Source organism: Hemiscyllium ocellatum, chromosome 2, assembly GCF_020745735.1.
Source record: "Hemiscyllium ocellatum isolate sHemOce1 chromosome 2, sHemOce1.pat.X.cur, whole genome shotgun sequence".
NCBI lineage: Eukaryota > Metazoa > Chordata > Chondrichthyes > Orectolobiformes > Hemiscylliidae > Hemiscyllium > Hemiscyllium ocellatum.
In genome coordinates, this window is record NC_083402.1 from 8,339,292 (window position 1) to 8,355,419 (window position 16,128).

General features: G+C 44.4%; 1 protein-coding gene across 2 annotated transcripts in view; it reads right to left on the reverse strand.

Annotated features, from left to right (window-relative positions):
* Positions 1 to 6,580: 6,580 nt before the first annotated feature.
* LOC132826572 (uncharacterized) overlaps positions 6,581 to 16,128 on the reverse strand; it is a 74,608-nt gene continuing 65,060 nt past the window's right edge. Inside the window, exons 9-11 of one of the 2 annotated variants that reach the window (XM_060842539.1) lie at positions 8,247 to 8,300; positions 8,116 to 8,151; positions 6,581 to 7,593 (exon numbers count right to left, since the gene is read on the reverse strand). In XM_060842539.1, the coding sequence (XP_060698522.1) occupies positions 7,556 to 7,593; positions 8,116 to 8,151; positions 8,247 to 8,300 (128 nt within the window). In that variant the 3' untranslated portion in view covers positions 6,581 to 7,555. Of the gene's footprint in view, positions 7,594 to 8,106; positions 8,152 to 8,246; positions 8,301 to 16,128 lie in introns of both variants that reach the window. The other variant, XM_060842532.1, reaches the window with a different exon arrangement.

Here is a 16,128-nt window from a genome sequence, read left to right on the forward strand (position 1 = left end):
TATCCGTTAGATAATTTCATCCACAAAATCCATGAGTGATCAAGTCTGTAACTTACCTTCTTATCAGGAGTAGCTTCCTTGTTCCTTGATACATTTGGTGTTAACTATCTCCTGTCTCCAGGAACAACATGTTGATGTTGTGTTGACTCTTTCTTCCTGGGGATGGATAATTATCATGTTGCTTTTAACTCCTTGATAACAGTTCCTGCTTGTCTCTTTCATCTCAGGACCAGTTTATTCCAGAGAGAGTCATTGTTTATTCGTTCATCCCCTGAATAGTTATTAAAGTTTGAAGGTTACATTCTCACAGCCCCTCATTATTCTAAACTCCAGGGGAAACAAACCAAACCTGTCCTCCCTCTCCTCATGAGACAACCTGCTTCTCAATCTCAGAAACCCCCTTTGAGCCAGCACCAATATCCTTCATTATGTACAGCATTTGAGATATGGTCTCAGAAATACTCTGTATAACTGAAGCAAAACATTTATACTCTGATACCAATTCCTCCTTTATTCTAGGATAGAATGCTGTTAACCTCCCTGATGACATGGTGCAAGTAAGGACTGCAGGACTTGATTCTCCTGCTCCTCGGATGCTGCCTGACCTCCTGTGCTTTTCCAGCATCACTCTCTTGACTCTGATTACAATGGTGCATCTGTTGACTAACCTACCTCCCATCACACCTCAGAATTCTGCAGTCCTACTCATTTAAATAATTCTCTACTTTTTCCCTGTGTTTAGTGTGTCTGCCCTGCCCAATGTGTACTCTGTGATCAATATAGGCGAATCCAACTCTCCTGTTCAGGCCTTTAACCAGATTATGGCAACATTATCACATTGTCTGTGACATCTTGCAGTAATGAATTAGTTGACTACCAATATAAAAATAGAGAGCTTCATCTGCTGTAAGGGGTGAGCGAGTTTGGAAGATTTGTAGCTCAGGCTGAGGACAGAGGACTCCTGTCCAAAGAAATGGTCACAGAGGCAAAGGCAACGGAAGAAGAGATCAACATCATGTCGTGTCTGAACCTCGGTGAGGTGGGAGTGCAAAGTGATTAAAACTGAGACCTTTGCTGAGTACAGAACATTCAGCATCGGAGAAGGGATAGTGAATGTCCAACAAGAGGTGGAGGGAGGAGAATGGGGAGAGACAAGTGGGACAGTGGGTGGAGGAAGGTTCCAGAGGGGTGGGGGTAACTCTGAATTGTTGCAGCTTGTGTTCATGCCTGAAAGGAAGAGAAAAAGTTTCATGTTATCTCAGTACTCCAAATGGGGCCTAACCAGAGCTTTATAAAGTCTCAGTAGCACATCTCTGCTTTTATATTCCAACCCTCTTGAGATAAGAGAAAACATTGCATTCGCTTTCTTAATCACGGACTCAACCTGCATGTTTACCTTCAGAGAATCCTCGACTAGCACTCCCAGATCCCTTTGTACTTTGGCTTTACTAATTTTCTCACCATTTAGAAAGTAGTCTATGCTTTTATTCTTTTTGCCAAAGTGCAAGACTTCACACTTGCTCACGTTAAATTCCATCAGCCATTTAAATGATTTAAATGGACAATGATTAAAGCATGCTGGGAAATCAAACCCAGCCTTGACTAAAGTGACTGTGCTAATCCACACGCTGCAGGATCCAGACAGGCTACAGCTGCTCACAGACGGTTTACAAACAAACCTGACAGCTACAGACCCTGCAATACACACCTGAAGCTGGACTTGAATGGGTAAATGGAATGTCACCCTGGGGACAATTGGGAGCAGGGAGTCATTCAATAGACATGGAGGTGCCCAGTACCCTTATTTGGAGGAGGCTACTGGCAGAGATATTCCTGATGAAGGGCTTTTGCCCGAATCGTTGATTTTCCTACTCCTCGGATGCTGCCTGACCTGCTGCACTTTTCCAGCACCACTCTGATCTAAACTCTAGTTTCCAGCATCTGCAGGTTTCACTTCTGCCTCATACAATATGTAGACGACCGACTTGTGTAAACAGAAACAAAGGAGGAGCACATTCAGCTCCGAGGTGACATACTCAATCTATTACACAGGCTAGGATGCAAAATTAATCTGAAAAAGACACAAATCTACAGCCTAGGGTCACATCCTTGTGAATGATAATCACCCACAGGAAAAGGGAAATAGACCAAATGCGATTAGAGACCACAGAACGACTCCCACTCCCCCGAGATGGTCTTGCACTTTGATCCTTCCTTGGGTTCGTGGGATAGTGCAGAAACCACATTGATGGGTTCACCATCAAAGCAGCCCCAGTCTCAGAGTTACTGATAAAGGACGCTGCCTGGAATTGGACACCTCAACACACAGAGGAGTAACTGAGTTACAACACGCCCTCACAACAGCACCTGCCTGACTAGTTCCCAACCCTGATTTACCATACGTCCTCGAAGCTGCAGCCACAGACCAGACGATAGCTGCTGTTCCACTGCAAGAGTGACACGGTAGGCAAGGGCCAGGAGCTTATGTCTCCAGGGTCCTACAGCCTGTGGAGCAAGGGCTTTCCATGTGGGAATGGCACCACCACACAGTCTTTTGGGCAGGCCAATACTTTGACTACATTATTGGTTGAAACCCACTGACCATACTGACTGAACATACACCAATCCAGCTCCTGCTGGACAGCCCAATCAAAGATGGCTCGGTGAGACAGATTTGAGCCACACAATGGACTCCACTGCTTCAGAGTCGGGACATCACGGTCAAACGTACCAAGGTGCCCAGCTTCCTAGCTGATGTCCTGAATTATGGAGGAGACCCACATGACTGCCAAATCACAGCCACAAAACACCCTACCGGCCCTTTTATGACCCAAACAGCAGGGAAAACGGTTAGGGATGAGACAAGAGAATAACCAAGCAGACACAGCCATCGGAATTTCTGTAGGTGGAGCCTCCACTGGACAGGATGGCATGTGGATCACCTGCTGTGGGATATACACGACCAACACTCAGGGACAGCTATTGGTTGAAATAGACTGAAAATTACCCAACCATCTCAGTGACCAGGCTGTGGAACTAGCAGCTGTGGCTTATGTAGTTAGCCACTCCAACCTGTTCCTCCACCCACAGATATATATTCTCTAACAGCATGTGTGTGTGCAACAGCCTCACTGAATTCTTACCACTCTGGGAAGCAAAGGTTTAATTTCTGCCAATGGGAAATCACTACCAACAGTCCCCTTTATTTCAGTACAGACTGCAGTCTGCCCGTGGAAGGCAATACAGTATAATTAAAGTTAAACACCACCACAAGACATCCCCAGAAGGTAACCACAGAGCAGGTGAATTCTCCAAAAAAAGGACTCATGTTGGAAATTGTGGCAGCTACCTATAGGTGAGCAGGCCAATGCAGTCATTGTAAGTCAGACTAACGTAGAAGACCTTAGACAAGAGCAACATCATGATGACCCGTTAAAACAGATTGTGGCAGGGATTTATCCAGATGGCTAAGCTAGGTGGAAAGATTCCCTGCAAGTACATGATGGGTTAGTTCAAATGCAGGAGTCTATGTAAGTCCTGACTCAGGACAGGAACCACATTATTTACCAATTCCATGATGGCATGGTCACCAGGGAATTGAGGCTGTGACAGAACACTTGAAGAACTGTGTTGGCACGCACGTCCAGTGGAAGGGCCCTGGACAAACCTCCAAGATGACTCTATAGGTGCCCTGCCTCCATGTGAAAACAGATACACCTACATCCATGACATCATCGACACTTTTACAAAACGGATCGATGCATTTCCCATTGGGGCAAACACAGTGAGAACAACAGCCCAGATCCTCACACAACAGGTGTTCACGAGATGGGGTTGACCCTGCAGTATCGAGTCAGATCAGGGAACCCCATTACACTAGCCGAGTAATGCAAAATGTGTTGACCATGTTTGGTATCAAACAGGAATTCCACATCACTTACCACCCCCAATCCAGTGGGATCACAGGCAGAATGAACCACGGACTGAAAGGGATGATGAGGAAAACAGTGCAACAGAATAACAAAACCTGGGAGACAGTGCTTCCATTTGTCCTCATGGTGAGGAGATACCACCCACCCCTCAACTGATGACAGGCTGACCCATGAAAGGGGTTGTCTCCCTGTTCGGACTTGACCTATCAGAGCCTGCCTCACTGACCTCCCCGACAAAAAGCTGGACAGCACCTCACCCACAATAGCAAAGGCACTTAGCTGGCAGTAGCCATCCAGTTAGGGACGAGAAAGAAACTAAGCAAGGCTTACTTCAATCGCAAAGTTAACCGTATCGAGTACCCCACTGGATAGCAAGTAATGCTCCAGGTCTATGAGCCAAGTTCCTTCCTTTCCCCTAAATATTCCAATCCACTTATGGTGGTGGATAAAGCTAGCCCCTCAGTCTATAAGATTCTACTAGCCATGGGTAAAACTGGCTGGTACCACAGAAACCAGTTAAAAGCCTTTGGCACACAACACAGCCACTCTCACCACCTTAGTATATGGAAGGCAGATGACACAGTTTCAGACCAAATAACAAGACCAAGGACACCCCATAACACATCCTCAGGGCACCCACCCCTGATGGAAATGATACACTTCCATCACTGTCACCAGTAGCAGATTCCATATCCAAGGGACCCCCGACCAGTTTAAATGACCCAATAGGAGAGTGTGCAACAGATTGGCATCACACATTACCCAGTGACAACACGGAAATGTCACAGATTCCCGAGAACCCCCTGACAGATCGGCAAACTGAACATTCCCGACTCAGTATAACTCAGACACTTAACGGTATCTCCGCACCATGGACATGAGACTCACTCAGAACAGACTCACTCAGACTGTCACGCAGCAGTTCCTGATGACTCCAATAGGGGGAGTGATAGTAAACCAACAGGGAAACCCAGAGCAGGCGAGCTCAGACTCCCAGACGGTAATTCCAGATGTCTCCAATAGGGGGCATGGCACAGCCCATGTCTGGGAACCGAGAGAATTACAGACTAAACAAAACTGACGTAAACTCCCAGGTGGCAATTCCACATTTCTCCAATAGGGGGACGGATAGCACACCAATAGGAGAACAGGGAGGATTTGATACAGACACCCCAGAGACAGAGGATTCAGACTCTCTGTTTGGTGTCTCTTTGACAAATGCACTGATTCAATGATCCAAGTGATGAAACAGCTCCTGACAGCCACTCAAGGGAAGATGCAACTGTTTCTGCTCATCAAAACTGTCATGCAGCTCACACCTCTTCCAGCTTTATTCCTCTGCACGCTGAGGAATTTAACCAAGTTATAATTCTTCAATTTTCTGCTCATTGGATAGAATCTCCAAGTCAGATTCTTCATGGTACCTTCACTTTCATCTTCATTTCTATGACCCACATTTAAAACTGGTCTCTGTCAGTCAGGCCAGCTTCATTTTCATTCATATTTCAATGATTGATCTCTTGCAAGCCCCGACACATTCACTCGTCTTTGAAACATTGATCTTCATGACCACTTCGTCTCAGATTTTGTTTTTCTCCTAACCACATCATGGTCAGCTCATTTAAACAGTCCTAATCTCTACCGCTAGAAACCAAGGTTGGAGCCTAATAATCATCGAAACCCAATCTAACATTCCACCTGGGATTCACATTACCATGTTCTGTTTTTGTTTTAAAAAAAAAGTAGGGGAGGGTTAGGTCATATACATCCTGAGCATATCCATTGTATTGTGTCAAAACAGTTCAGCTATTAAACAAGGATAACAACAGATCTCTCCCCAGGGTAACCACGGACCGCGAGCAAGAGCTATTTCATCACATTAAACAATCCAGGATGCACTTATCAATTCATTGCTGCTTTCAGTGGTTGGGATAGTTCATTTGTTTTTATCTGTAAAGTACTTAAACTGACCCATTAAGGCAAGTACTTGAGAATTCTTTGTTCAGTTAAGTAGATTAGAACAGTGTGGACATCCTGTGGTTACCCCCCTGCTGTGCACTCTGTGTGGTAGGGTACTTGAAACTGACCCTTTAAGGCAAGTCCCCAATGACTCTGCTTCCACCACCACAGCTGGCAATGCATTCCACGTATTCACAACTCTCTGTGTAAAGAACCTGCCTCTGACGTCTCCTTTACACCTAATGTCTTCAAACTATGACTTCTCGTACCAGTCAATCCTGCCCTGGGGAAGAGTCTCTGGCTATTGCTCTCATTATTTTGTACACCTTGACCAGGTCTCCTCTCTTCCTCCTTCTCTCCAGAGAGAAAAGTCCGAGCTTATTCAACCTTTATTCATAAGGCAAGCTCTCCAGTCCAGGCAGCATCCTGGTAAACCTTCTTTGCACCCTCTCCCAACCCTCTGTATCTTTACTATAGCAGGGCGACCAGAACTGGACACAATATTCCAAATGTGGTCTATTACATATGGATGGATACTGTTCTGCCTCACTGAGGTAACATGTTGGAAATCAAGTTGCATTATTCCCTGAATTGTCACAAAAGTTAGTTTCTCCTGAGTTTTAAACTAAAGATGACAGAAGGCACAGACTAGGTTTCGGTTCTTCACAAGGATAAATATTTATCACACATAAATAGACTCTAATTCCACACAAAAATGATGGACCATTGAGCTATAACAACATTAGTTAAAACTCTAAGATGCTCATGAATCAAGTCCCCTTAAAAGCAAGCACATATTGTATGCACACACACACACACACAGACACACACACACAGACACACACAGACACACACAGACACACACACACACACACACACACACACACACAGACACACACACACACAGAAAATAAACATCAATCACAGAAAACAGTTTCGTCAATCCCTGTTCGCGGGATCTGCTGAGATGATTCTTGTGCTGATCAGAATGCTGCTTCTCCAGATGCTGTCACTGGTTTACTAGAGATAGAGTGTGTGGTTTATAAAAGGTCTGACTTACTCATTAAAGGTCAGAACTTACTGCAACTGCTGAAGGAAAAGACAATCAGCTGGTTATCCTCAGATTTAAAGGAGATTTTCCTGCCGGAACAGAGCTGATGATGAACAGCTCCTCAGAAGGTGGAGGTCAGATGGCTTCTCCCTGTCATGTTCATATCCACAACCTGTTCAATTAGCTGGGAACCAATCACATAGTCATTGGTAGCAAGATGGTCTTTGTCATTGATTACTGGTCTTTAGTACAAAGACCAATCAGATACTTGTTTCTGGCTGAATCGCCAGTTGTACATGGGCATGTCTCCAGTTCGTCTGCACCTTCTTCTGTTGCTGTCTGACCCAGCAGCTGTGTAAACAACAGTTACAATGAGTGTCAGGTTACTTGCTTTCAAAAGTGTGCAGTATCCCTTAAACAATCTTTGGTTTTCAACAATTCTGATGCCTTTCAGTCCACAATTAAAAATACACTAAGATAAAAAGGCACAATTTTTAAAAAAATTTAAAAAACAATTTTGAAGAATAGTAATGCCAAGTTTTGAGCCGGTAAGTTCCATCACGTTCCTTGAATTTGATCTGAGAAACAACGCAACCTCAGTTCTTATTCGCTCCTAATGTGTCTTCACCACAGCTGCATAGGTTACATCCGCTAGAAAGAGACAGAAATCAGAGCTGATGATAATTATAAATTCAGTTTAAAGGTAAATGCAGGAAAGGGGCATATTTACCCAAATATCAGTCCCATCACTATCAGAGTAGTTACAGGAAAGGGAAATATTTACTCCATCAGTTGTACATTTTCCCCTCATTCTCTTGATGACGCTCACAAATACATTGGGAGAGACAAGCTTTTTGAGAGACAGTCAAGTATCATCCAATGGGATAGTGGAGAGACTGTTTGCTTTCTGATTGGTGGAGTAAAGGAACACTCTAATGAAGATGAATAGATTGACGGGCCAATGACAACAGCATCGTGGTGAGGGAATGGGGCTTTAAGGTCATGTGATTAAATCTCCATAATGGCGCCACCCAAAGTTGGGGTCTCAAATAACAAGGAAATGGATCACCCAGGCTCAACTAGCACTGTCCCACACATCGGACAATGGGCTTCAGGGATTGGGAAAGGAGAAAGAATTAGGATTAGGATTCGGAAAGGACAAACCTGACTCACTCTCTTCTGAATCAGCAACCCGGAGAGTTTTGTCACCTTGAAATGAAAGAGAATAGTCTGTTAGTGAGGAGGATGTATTTTAAATGTTTAGAAATACCACTATGTGGGAAAAAAAGTATGTAGCTGGTTACCTTGTCTGTTGCTGTCAAACACGATGCTGGCATAGGTACAGGAGTCAGGCTGAGCTGTAATACAAACAGGATTCACTCTGAAACTGCCTTACTGCATTAGCTTTCTGACTCTGGAATCAAAGAATCATACACAATCCTGGATTCACATCACAGCTTTACCATTGGAAAATGTTCAATGAACTGCATGAGAATCAGACATCAAACCATATTCGGAGTTATTTGGACAGGTGGTGTTCCAACACGCATGTCTTCAGGAGCGACTTAAGAGGGGGAAAGAGAGTTGGAGAGGTTTGGACAGGGATTCTCACAGTCTTGGAGATTGAAAATTAGACCTCAGTGATGTTACTATTACAGTCCGGTGAAACCACCACCACACATCTCTCTCTAATGAGCGTAGATTAGAGTGGTGCTGGAAAAGCACAGCAGGTCAGGCAGCATCCAAGGAGCAGGAAAATCGACATTTCGGGCAAAAGCCCTTCATCACTTTAATCTAGACTCTGATCTCCAGAACCTGCAGTCCTCACGTTTGCCTAGCTTTTCCTCTCTAATGAGAGAACAGTCCGATGCCCTCTGGGACTATGGTGAGTTTACATTTACAGGAAGCGACGTGGAGGGGCCAGATTTGGAAATATTGTGAGTGTATAAGGATGACAGACCCAATGCTGTGGAAGAATTTGAACCTGAGAAGGATAATCTTTAATTTTATGCCTTTTTCAATTCACGAGCCGTTCTTGGCAACACACCTTGGGAAGGATATTCTGACCTGAGAAAGGGTGTGGTGCAGAATGATGACATCAGATCTCACAGAGTTAAATTACAAGGTGTGGGATCACAAATTATGTTTGTATCCTGTTGCACTGGAAGGTTTGGGATGATTTGATTGAAATTCTCAAGAAAAGAAGAGCATAAACGATCTTTCCACATTCTCCAAGTCGGGAAGTCTCAGATGCCTTCCCACGGGTTTCCTCATTCCACAGTTCCCAACCCTATGCCAGGGTTTCCAATTTTCCCACAGTCCCATGGTTCAGGTTACAAACCCTGCACCCAGCACTCTGAGCCAATCCCTTCCATTGCAGAGGGAAACACATCCTGGTCCTTCACAATGTACATCCAGTCGGTCCATGATTTTAAAGAATCACGGTTCACAGTGTCTCAGAGATATTGGGGATCACAGTTTACATGAGGGAACTTATTGGGGGTTAAATTCAAAGTGTGTCCCTTGCTAAGGCATCCCTTTTATGCTCCCCCTTCCAGAACCCACTTACCATCCCCTCACCATGCTAAGATGTGGCACTTTGACACCCATTCCCAGGTATTTCAAGTGAGTAATACTTTCCTGGAGATATTTTCCAAACAAAATGATTAGTGATATTATTACACACCTCTGGATCAAGTGGGACTTCACGGAGACCTCCTGGCTTTGAAGGAGGGACATTACCACTGTACCACACGACCCCTAATGGTCTTGATCATAGAGTCATAGAGATGTAGAGCACAGTAAAAGGCCCTTTGGCCCATTGAGTCCATGCTGGTCAAAACCAACCATCTACCCATTCCAATTCTATTATCGAGCAGTTGTCCCAATACTTTATACATCAACATTGCACCTAAACAGACCTTAAACATTATGAGGGTTTCATGCCTGTGTCACCCTTAAAAGCAATGACTTTCAGATTCCCGTTCCTCCGAGTGAAAAGGTTTCCCTCACATCTCCGATAAACCTCTAACATTCATCAAAGATCCTGAGACATCACCTTCCCAACCCACGATAACATCCAGCTAAACATTCAGTGGCAGCAGATAAATGGGAACACCACCACCTGCAAATTCCCCTCCAAGGCACTCACCGTCCTGGCTTGGAAATATATCATCACTCCTTCACTCTTGTTCGGTCAAAATCCTGGAATTCACTCCCTAAAGGCATTATGGGTCAACCTCCAGCACGTGGACTGTCACGGTTTAAGAAGGCAGCTCATCGCCATCTTCTCAAGAGATCAACAAGGGATGGCCAATGAATGCTGGCCAGCCAGTGACATGCATGTTTCATGAATGAATAAAAACAAACACCCTGCCCCGTACATTAAATTAATGTCCCATGGTCACTGATCACTCCATCATGGGGAAATAATTTTCAATTCAACCGTATTTATGTCCCTCATAATTTTAAGCATTTCAATCATGTCTCCTCTCAATCTCCTCCTCCCTGGAGAAAACAATCTATCCAAATTCTCTTCAGAATTGAAACTCTCCAGCCCAGGTAACATCCTGGCAAATCTGCTCTGTACCCTCTCCAGATCCCTCCCATAATATGGATTCCTGAACTTCACACAATTCTTTAGCTGTGACCTAACCAATTTTTCATCCAGTTCCAGCATAACCTCACTGCTCTGAGTTAAGCTCTATGCTTCAACTAATAAAGGGAAGTATCCCATAGGGTTTTTTATCCACGTTATCCACCTGTCCCGATACATTAAGGGACTGGTGTACATGTACTGAAAATGTGTTGCTGGAAAGGCGCAGCAGGTCTGGCAGCATCCTATGAGCAGGAGAATCGATGTTTCGGGCATGAGCCCTTCTTCAGGCTCATGCCCGAAACGTTGATTCTCCTGCTCTTTGGATGTTGCCTGACCTGCTGCGCTTTTCCAGCAACACATTTTCAGCTCTGATCTCCAGTATCTGCAGTCCTCACTTTCTCCTGGTGTACATGTACACCAAGGTCACTCTGATCCTTGGTGTTTCCCATGGTCCTATTGCTCATTATGTCTTCCCTTGCTTTTTCTGTCCTGCCCAAGTGTATCACCTCACGCTTATCCAGGTTGAATACTGTTTGCTACTGATCAATCTATCTGAGCAGCCCGTATAGATCCTCTTGTTATCTAAGGCTATCCTCCTCAATATTTACCACCACAACTATTTGTTTATCATCTGGAACCATATTGATCAACCCTTCTTCATTCCAGTCACAAAAATGTCCCTCAACCATCATCCTCTGTTTCCTGCCAGTCAGTAAATTGTGCATCGAATTTGCCCCAAATTTCCTTGGATCCCATGGGCTCTCACCTTTGCTATCGTTCTCCCATATGGAACCTGGTCAAAAGTTTTGCCGAAGTCCAAGAAGACACAAGAACATCAGAAATCGGAGCAGGAGAGGGCTGTCTGATCCCTCGAGGAGAATGTGAGGACTGCGGATGCTGGAGATTAGAGTCGAAGAGTGTGGAGCTGGAAAAGCACAGCCGGTCAGGCAGCATCTGAGATGTAGGAGAGTCGTCATTTCGGGAAGAAGCCTTCCATCAGGAAGAAAGATCCTTCCTGGTGAAGGGCTTATACTCGAAACGTCAATTCTCCTGCACCGCAGATGCTACCTATCTGGCCCCTCGAGCCAGCTCCATCATTCAATAAGATCTCTTTTAAAATCTATCTCCCTTTGCATTAAAAAGATGGCATTAAATTCATTCCCCGCGTCTACACATCTGGTAACCTCTTCAAAACAAATTCAGGGAAGTTGTTAAGATATGACCTCCTGAGCAAATCCATGTTCATGATTGATCCCTGTCTCTCCAAATGCAGATCCATTCCGTCCCTCAGAATTACCTCGAACAGTTTCCACACCACTGAGTATAGACTGAGAGAAAGTGGGAACTGCACATGCTGGAGAGTCAGAGTTGAACAGTGTGGCACTGGAAAAGCACAGCAGGTCAGGCAGCATCTGAGGAGCAGGACGGTCGATGTTTTGGGCATAAGCCGTTCAATAACCTGATCTGCCACACATTTTGACACTAAGTTAAGACTGACTAGCCTGAAGTTTCCTGGTTTATCCCTTGTTCCCTTCTTGAGGTACCACACTGGCTGTCCTCCTGTCCTCCAGCACCTCTCCTGCAGCCGGAGAGGAATGGAAAATTATTTCCAAAACCCCTGCTATTTTCTCCCCTGCCTCACTCAACAACCTGAGATACATTTCATCCTGCCCTGGAGATTTATCTACTTTTTGCCGTCCATACCACTCAGCAATTCCTCTCGATGTTCATTTCTTTAACCTTGTCACAGACTATCTCCCTGATTTCTACACCAAAATCATCCCTCTCACACCTGAACAGCAACATAAAGCTGTCAATTACAGCCTGACATACATCTTCTGGGTTCAAGTTTCAATTACAACCATGGTTTTTGTTGTCTTTTTACCATGAATATTCCTTTAAATATTTTGAATGTTTCTTTATATTACCTGTCAGTATACTTTCATATTTCCTTTAAGCACTCTGAATCTCCACTTTAAGTTCCCACTTGCACATTTTATAATCCTCCAGAAATTGCTCCTGTTTTGAATTCTCAGTATCTGCCATAAGCCTCCCTTTTCCCTTCATCCAATGCTGTGTATTCCTCAGTATTCAAGGTTCACTGGATTTGTTGGTCCCACCCTTTAGCCCTGTACTCTCCTTATTTCCTTCTTCAATGCATCCCATTGCATACCTGGTCTGGCCGACATGTGACTCCAGTCCCACAAAAGGGCACTGCTGTAAGGTACAGTAATTGTTGAAGAATGGGAGGGGCTGTCAGTGAGCAGATTTATACAGGGCTACAAGGTGCCACATGCTCAAAGAGGAAGCCAATGTCATCAGGAAGTGATGGAAAGCAGCAGCCAGTCTCAAAGATTGCACTGCAGCAAATATGCATTTAGAAACATTGTACAGGATGATTTTCCATTTACTTTGGTAAATGGAGGGTACAGAAACAGATATTTTATTTTAAAGACACAGAGATTTGCCTCCTCTGACTCATCGAGGTGAGGAAGCAAATTGTTGGGAGCTTGTACAGAATCCTTGGATTCTGTTTAGTCACAGGACAGGTCCCAGAGCACTGGAGAAGAGCCACCATTGTTCCTTTGTTTGAGGGCAACAGGGATAATACAGGAACTTACAGGCTGGTGAGCCTTACGTCCGTGGTAGGGAAAATATTGGAGTAGATTCTTAATGACTGGCTATACTCAATTTGAAAAAAATATCTTCTTATTAACACGAGGCAACATGGTTTTGTGCAGGAAGGTCATGTCACAGAAACTTGATTCAGCCTTTTGAGCAAGTTTCATGATTGACAATGACAGGGTGATAGATATTGTCCACATGGACTTTCGTAAGGCCTTTGACAAAGATTTTCATGACAGGCTGATACTGAAATTGAAGCCACATGGATCTGCGGAGAGGTGGTAAGATGGATGCAGAATTGACTTAGTCATAGAAGACAGAGAGTAGTGGTGGAAGGGTGTTTTTCTGACTGGAAATCTGTGACCATTGGTGATCCACAGGAGTCAGTGTTGGGACCCCTGTTAGTTCACAACACTTATAAATATTTTGGAGAATATTGTAAGTGGGATGATTAGTAAGTTTGCAGATGACACAAAGATTGAGGGAGCTTTGGATCGTGAGGAAGATTGCCAGAGGATACAGCAGGACATATAAAGGCTGTCAACTTGGGCACAGAAATGGCTGTTGTAATTTAATTTTGAGAGACATGTGGTGATGCATAAGGTCTAATGCAAGAGGGAAGTATACAGTAAATGGTACAACCCTTAGAAGCATTGAAGAGATCTAGGGTAGCTTACTCCCTCCTGCTGCAGGCCTTTCCTCACTCTTGGTTCAGGCTTTCCCTCACTCCTGGTTTAGGCCTTCCTTCACTCCTGGTGTGGCCCTCCCTTAATTCCTGACATCTCACTGCAATTATATCGATCTTTGGTGAGATCCCACCTGGAATGTGGTGAACGGATTGGATTTCCATATCAACAAAAAGATTCACTTGTTACAGAGTGAGTGTCATACACTGTCTTGAACCAGGGAATACAGTCTCAGAATGAGGGATAGGTGGTTGGAACTGAGATGAGGGGGAATTTGTTGTTTCGAAGCAGTTAATCTTGGGAATTCTCTCATCAAAGAGCTGTGGAAGCTTAACCATTGAGTATGTTCATGAATGAGATTGATAGTTTCCCGGCATTAAAAACATTGAGGGGTAAAGGGATAGTGCAGGAAAGTGGTATTGAACTACAAGCTCAAACATGATCCTCTTGAATGGTGGAGCATCTTGTCCTTAGTGGAGAACGTCCTGATACACATTCTCCTGACTCTCCTACTTCCTGTGGCTGTGGGAATCCTTCCAAAGACACACTACAGCTTTAAACCTTCCAATAGAATCACCAACATGGCCTTTGTTGTCAGACAAATCCAAGTGAAATGTCAAAAACAACACCAGGAACTCTGTATTACATTTCTCAACCTGATCACAGCAGATGACTCAGTAAATCACTTGATGAATCATATTCTTAAAATTTGGAATGTCCAGAAACTTCTTCCAAATTCTGCAATTGCTTTGGGATGACTTGACATCTTCAGGAACGGATGTCTTCAAGGAATATGACCAAGGTAAAGCAACACTGTGTGATAGCTCCATATTATCTATAATCTACCAAACAGCAGCTTTGACTTCTGGTTTCAGGATTAAACACGGCCCAGACAGAAATCTCTTCAACCTCAGTCTCATCCATGCCAATGATAAAATGACCACAACAGACCAACATAAGATGCAGTACGCACTGATAACATCACTGTTGTTTTCACATTCTGCACCCGACTAGCAAGCCACCCTTGATCTCTTCAATGCTGCAAACAAGGGACTTGGCCAATGCTTGAGTGTTGCCAAACCAAAACACAAATCACTGGTCAGTTCAATATTCTACCTCTTGTACATGCTAAGACTCCGGGATACATTAAGCACTCTCGATAGCTTGGGAGCACCTCCGTCAAAAGGTTGCCCAGGGCTGACATCACTGGCTCTGCCCATCAGTGCCAGTCTCAGTCCAGCCCATAGGTGACCACGAGGGCACTCTGCTTCTCAATGCCCATTGGGGAAGAGATCCAACACTGGATCAGCTGAGACAGCTCAACCTTCCAGAAACTATGGCAGTGACTGTTTGACAACAAAGCTCTCCACAAGGCAGCAAAAAGTCCTTGCTTTCATCATCAGTCGGTGTAAATGTTGGGAGACCCACAATGCCACTGGGGAGGGAATTCCAGGAGTGTGACCCAGTGACAGTGAGCGAACGACAATATATTTCCATGTCAGTACAGAGTGGGTGGCTTGGAAGGGAACTTGGAGCTGGTGGTGATCCCATGTAACTGCAGTAACAAACAGGAATGCAGTGACTGCATCTTCACGGTCAGGAAACTGAACAGTGTTTAGACACATTCCCTGTTCTTCCAAAGACACAAACTTCAAAAGCTTTTGCCTCTATATTTTTGAAATCATTTCATTTTTTGTGTGTGTTTGGGACTTCTTCAATTCATTAACCAACTACTGCAGCTTGCAGGATGTTTTATAATGTTTCGATTCACAATCACCTTGTTAAATACAAATCGTTCTGAGACTCGGAGCGATTAAGGGGTGCCACAGTGGTACAGTGGTCAGCACTGCTGCCTCACAACACCAGGGATTTGGGTTCAATTCCCACCTCGGGCAACTGTCTGTATGGAATTTGCACATTCTCCCTGTGTGTGCATGGGTTTCCTCCAGGTGCTCCAATGTCCTCCCACAGTCCAAAGATGTGCAGGGTAGCGAATTGGCCATGATAAATTGCTTATAGTGTTTGGTGAAGGGGTAAATAAAGGGGAATGGATCTGGGTGAGTTGCTCTTTGGAGGGTCGGTGTGGACTGGGTGGGCCGAAAGGCCTGTTTCCACACTGTAAGTAATCTAATCAAAGTAACTGTTCCAGTCTCTGACAGGTACAGATCAGAGTTAACTCTGTTATGTCACACGTGTGTCTTATGGAATGCCACTCCAGTGTGGCAGCAAAACAGGAAATATTGTCTTCCCGTTGTACTGCATTATACATAACAGGAG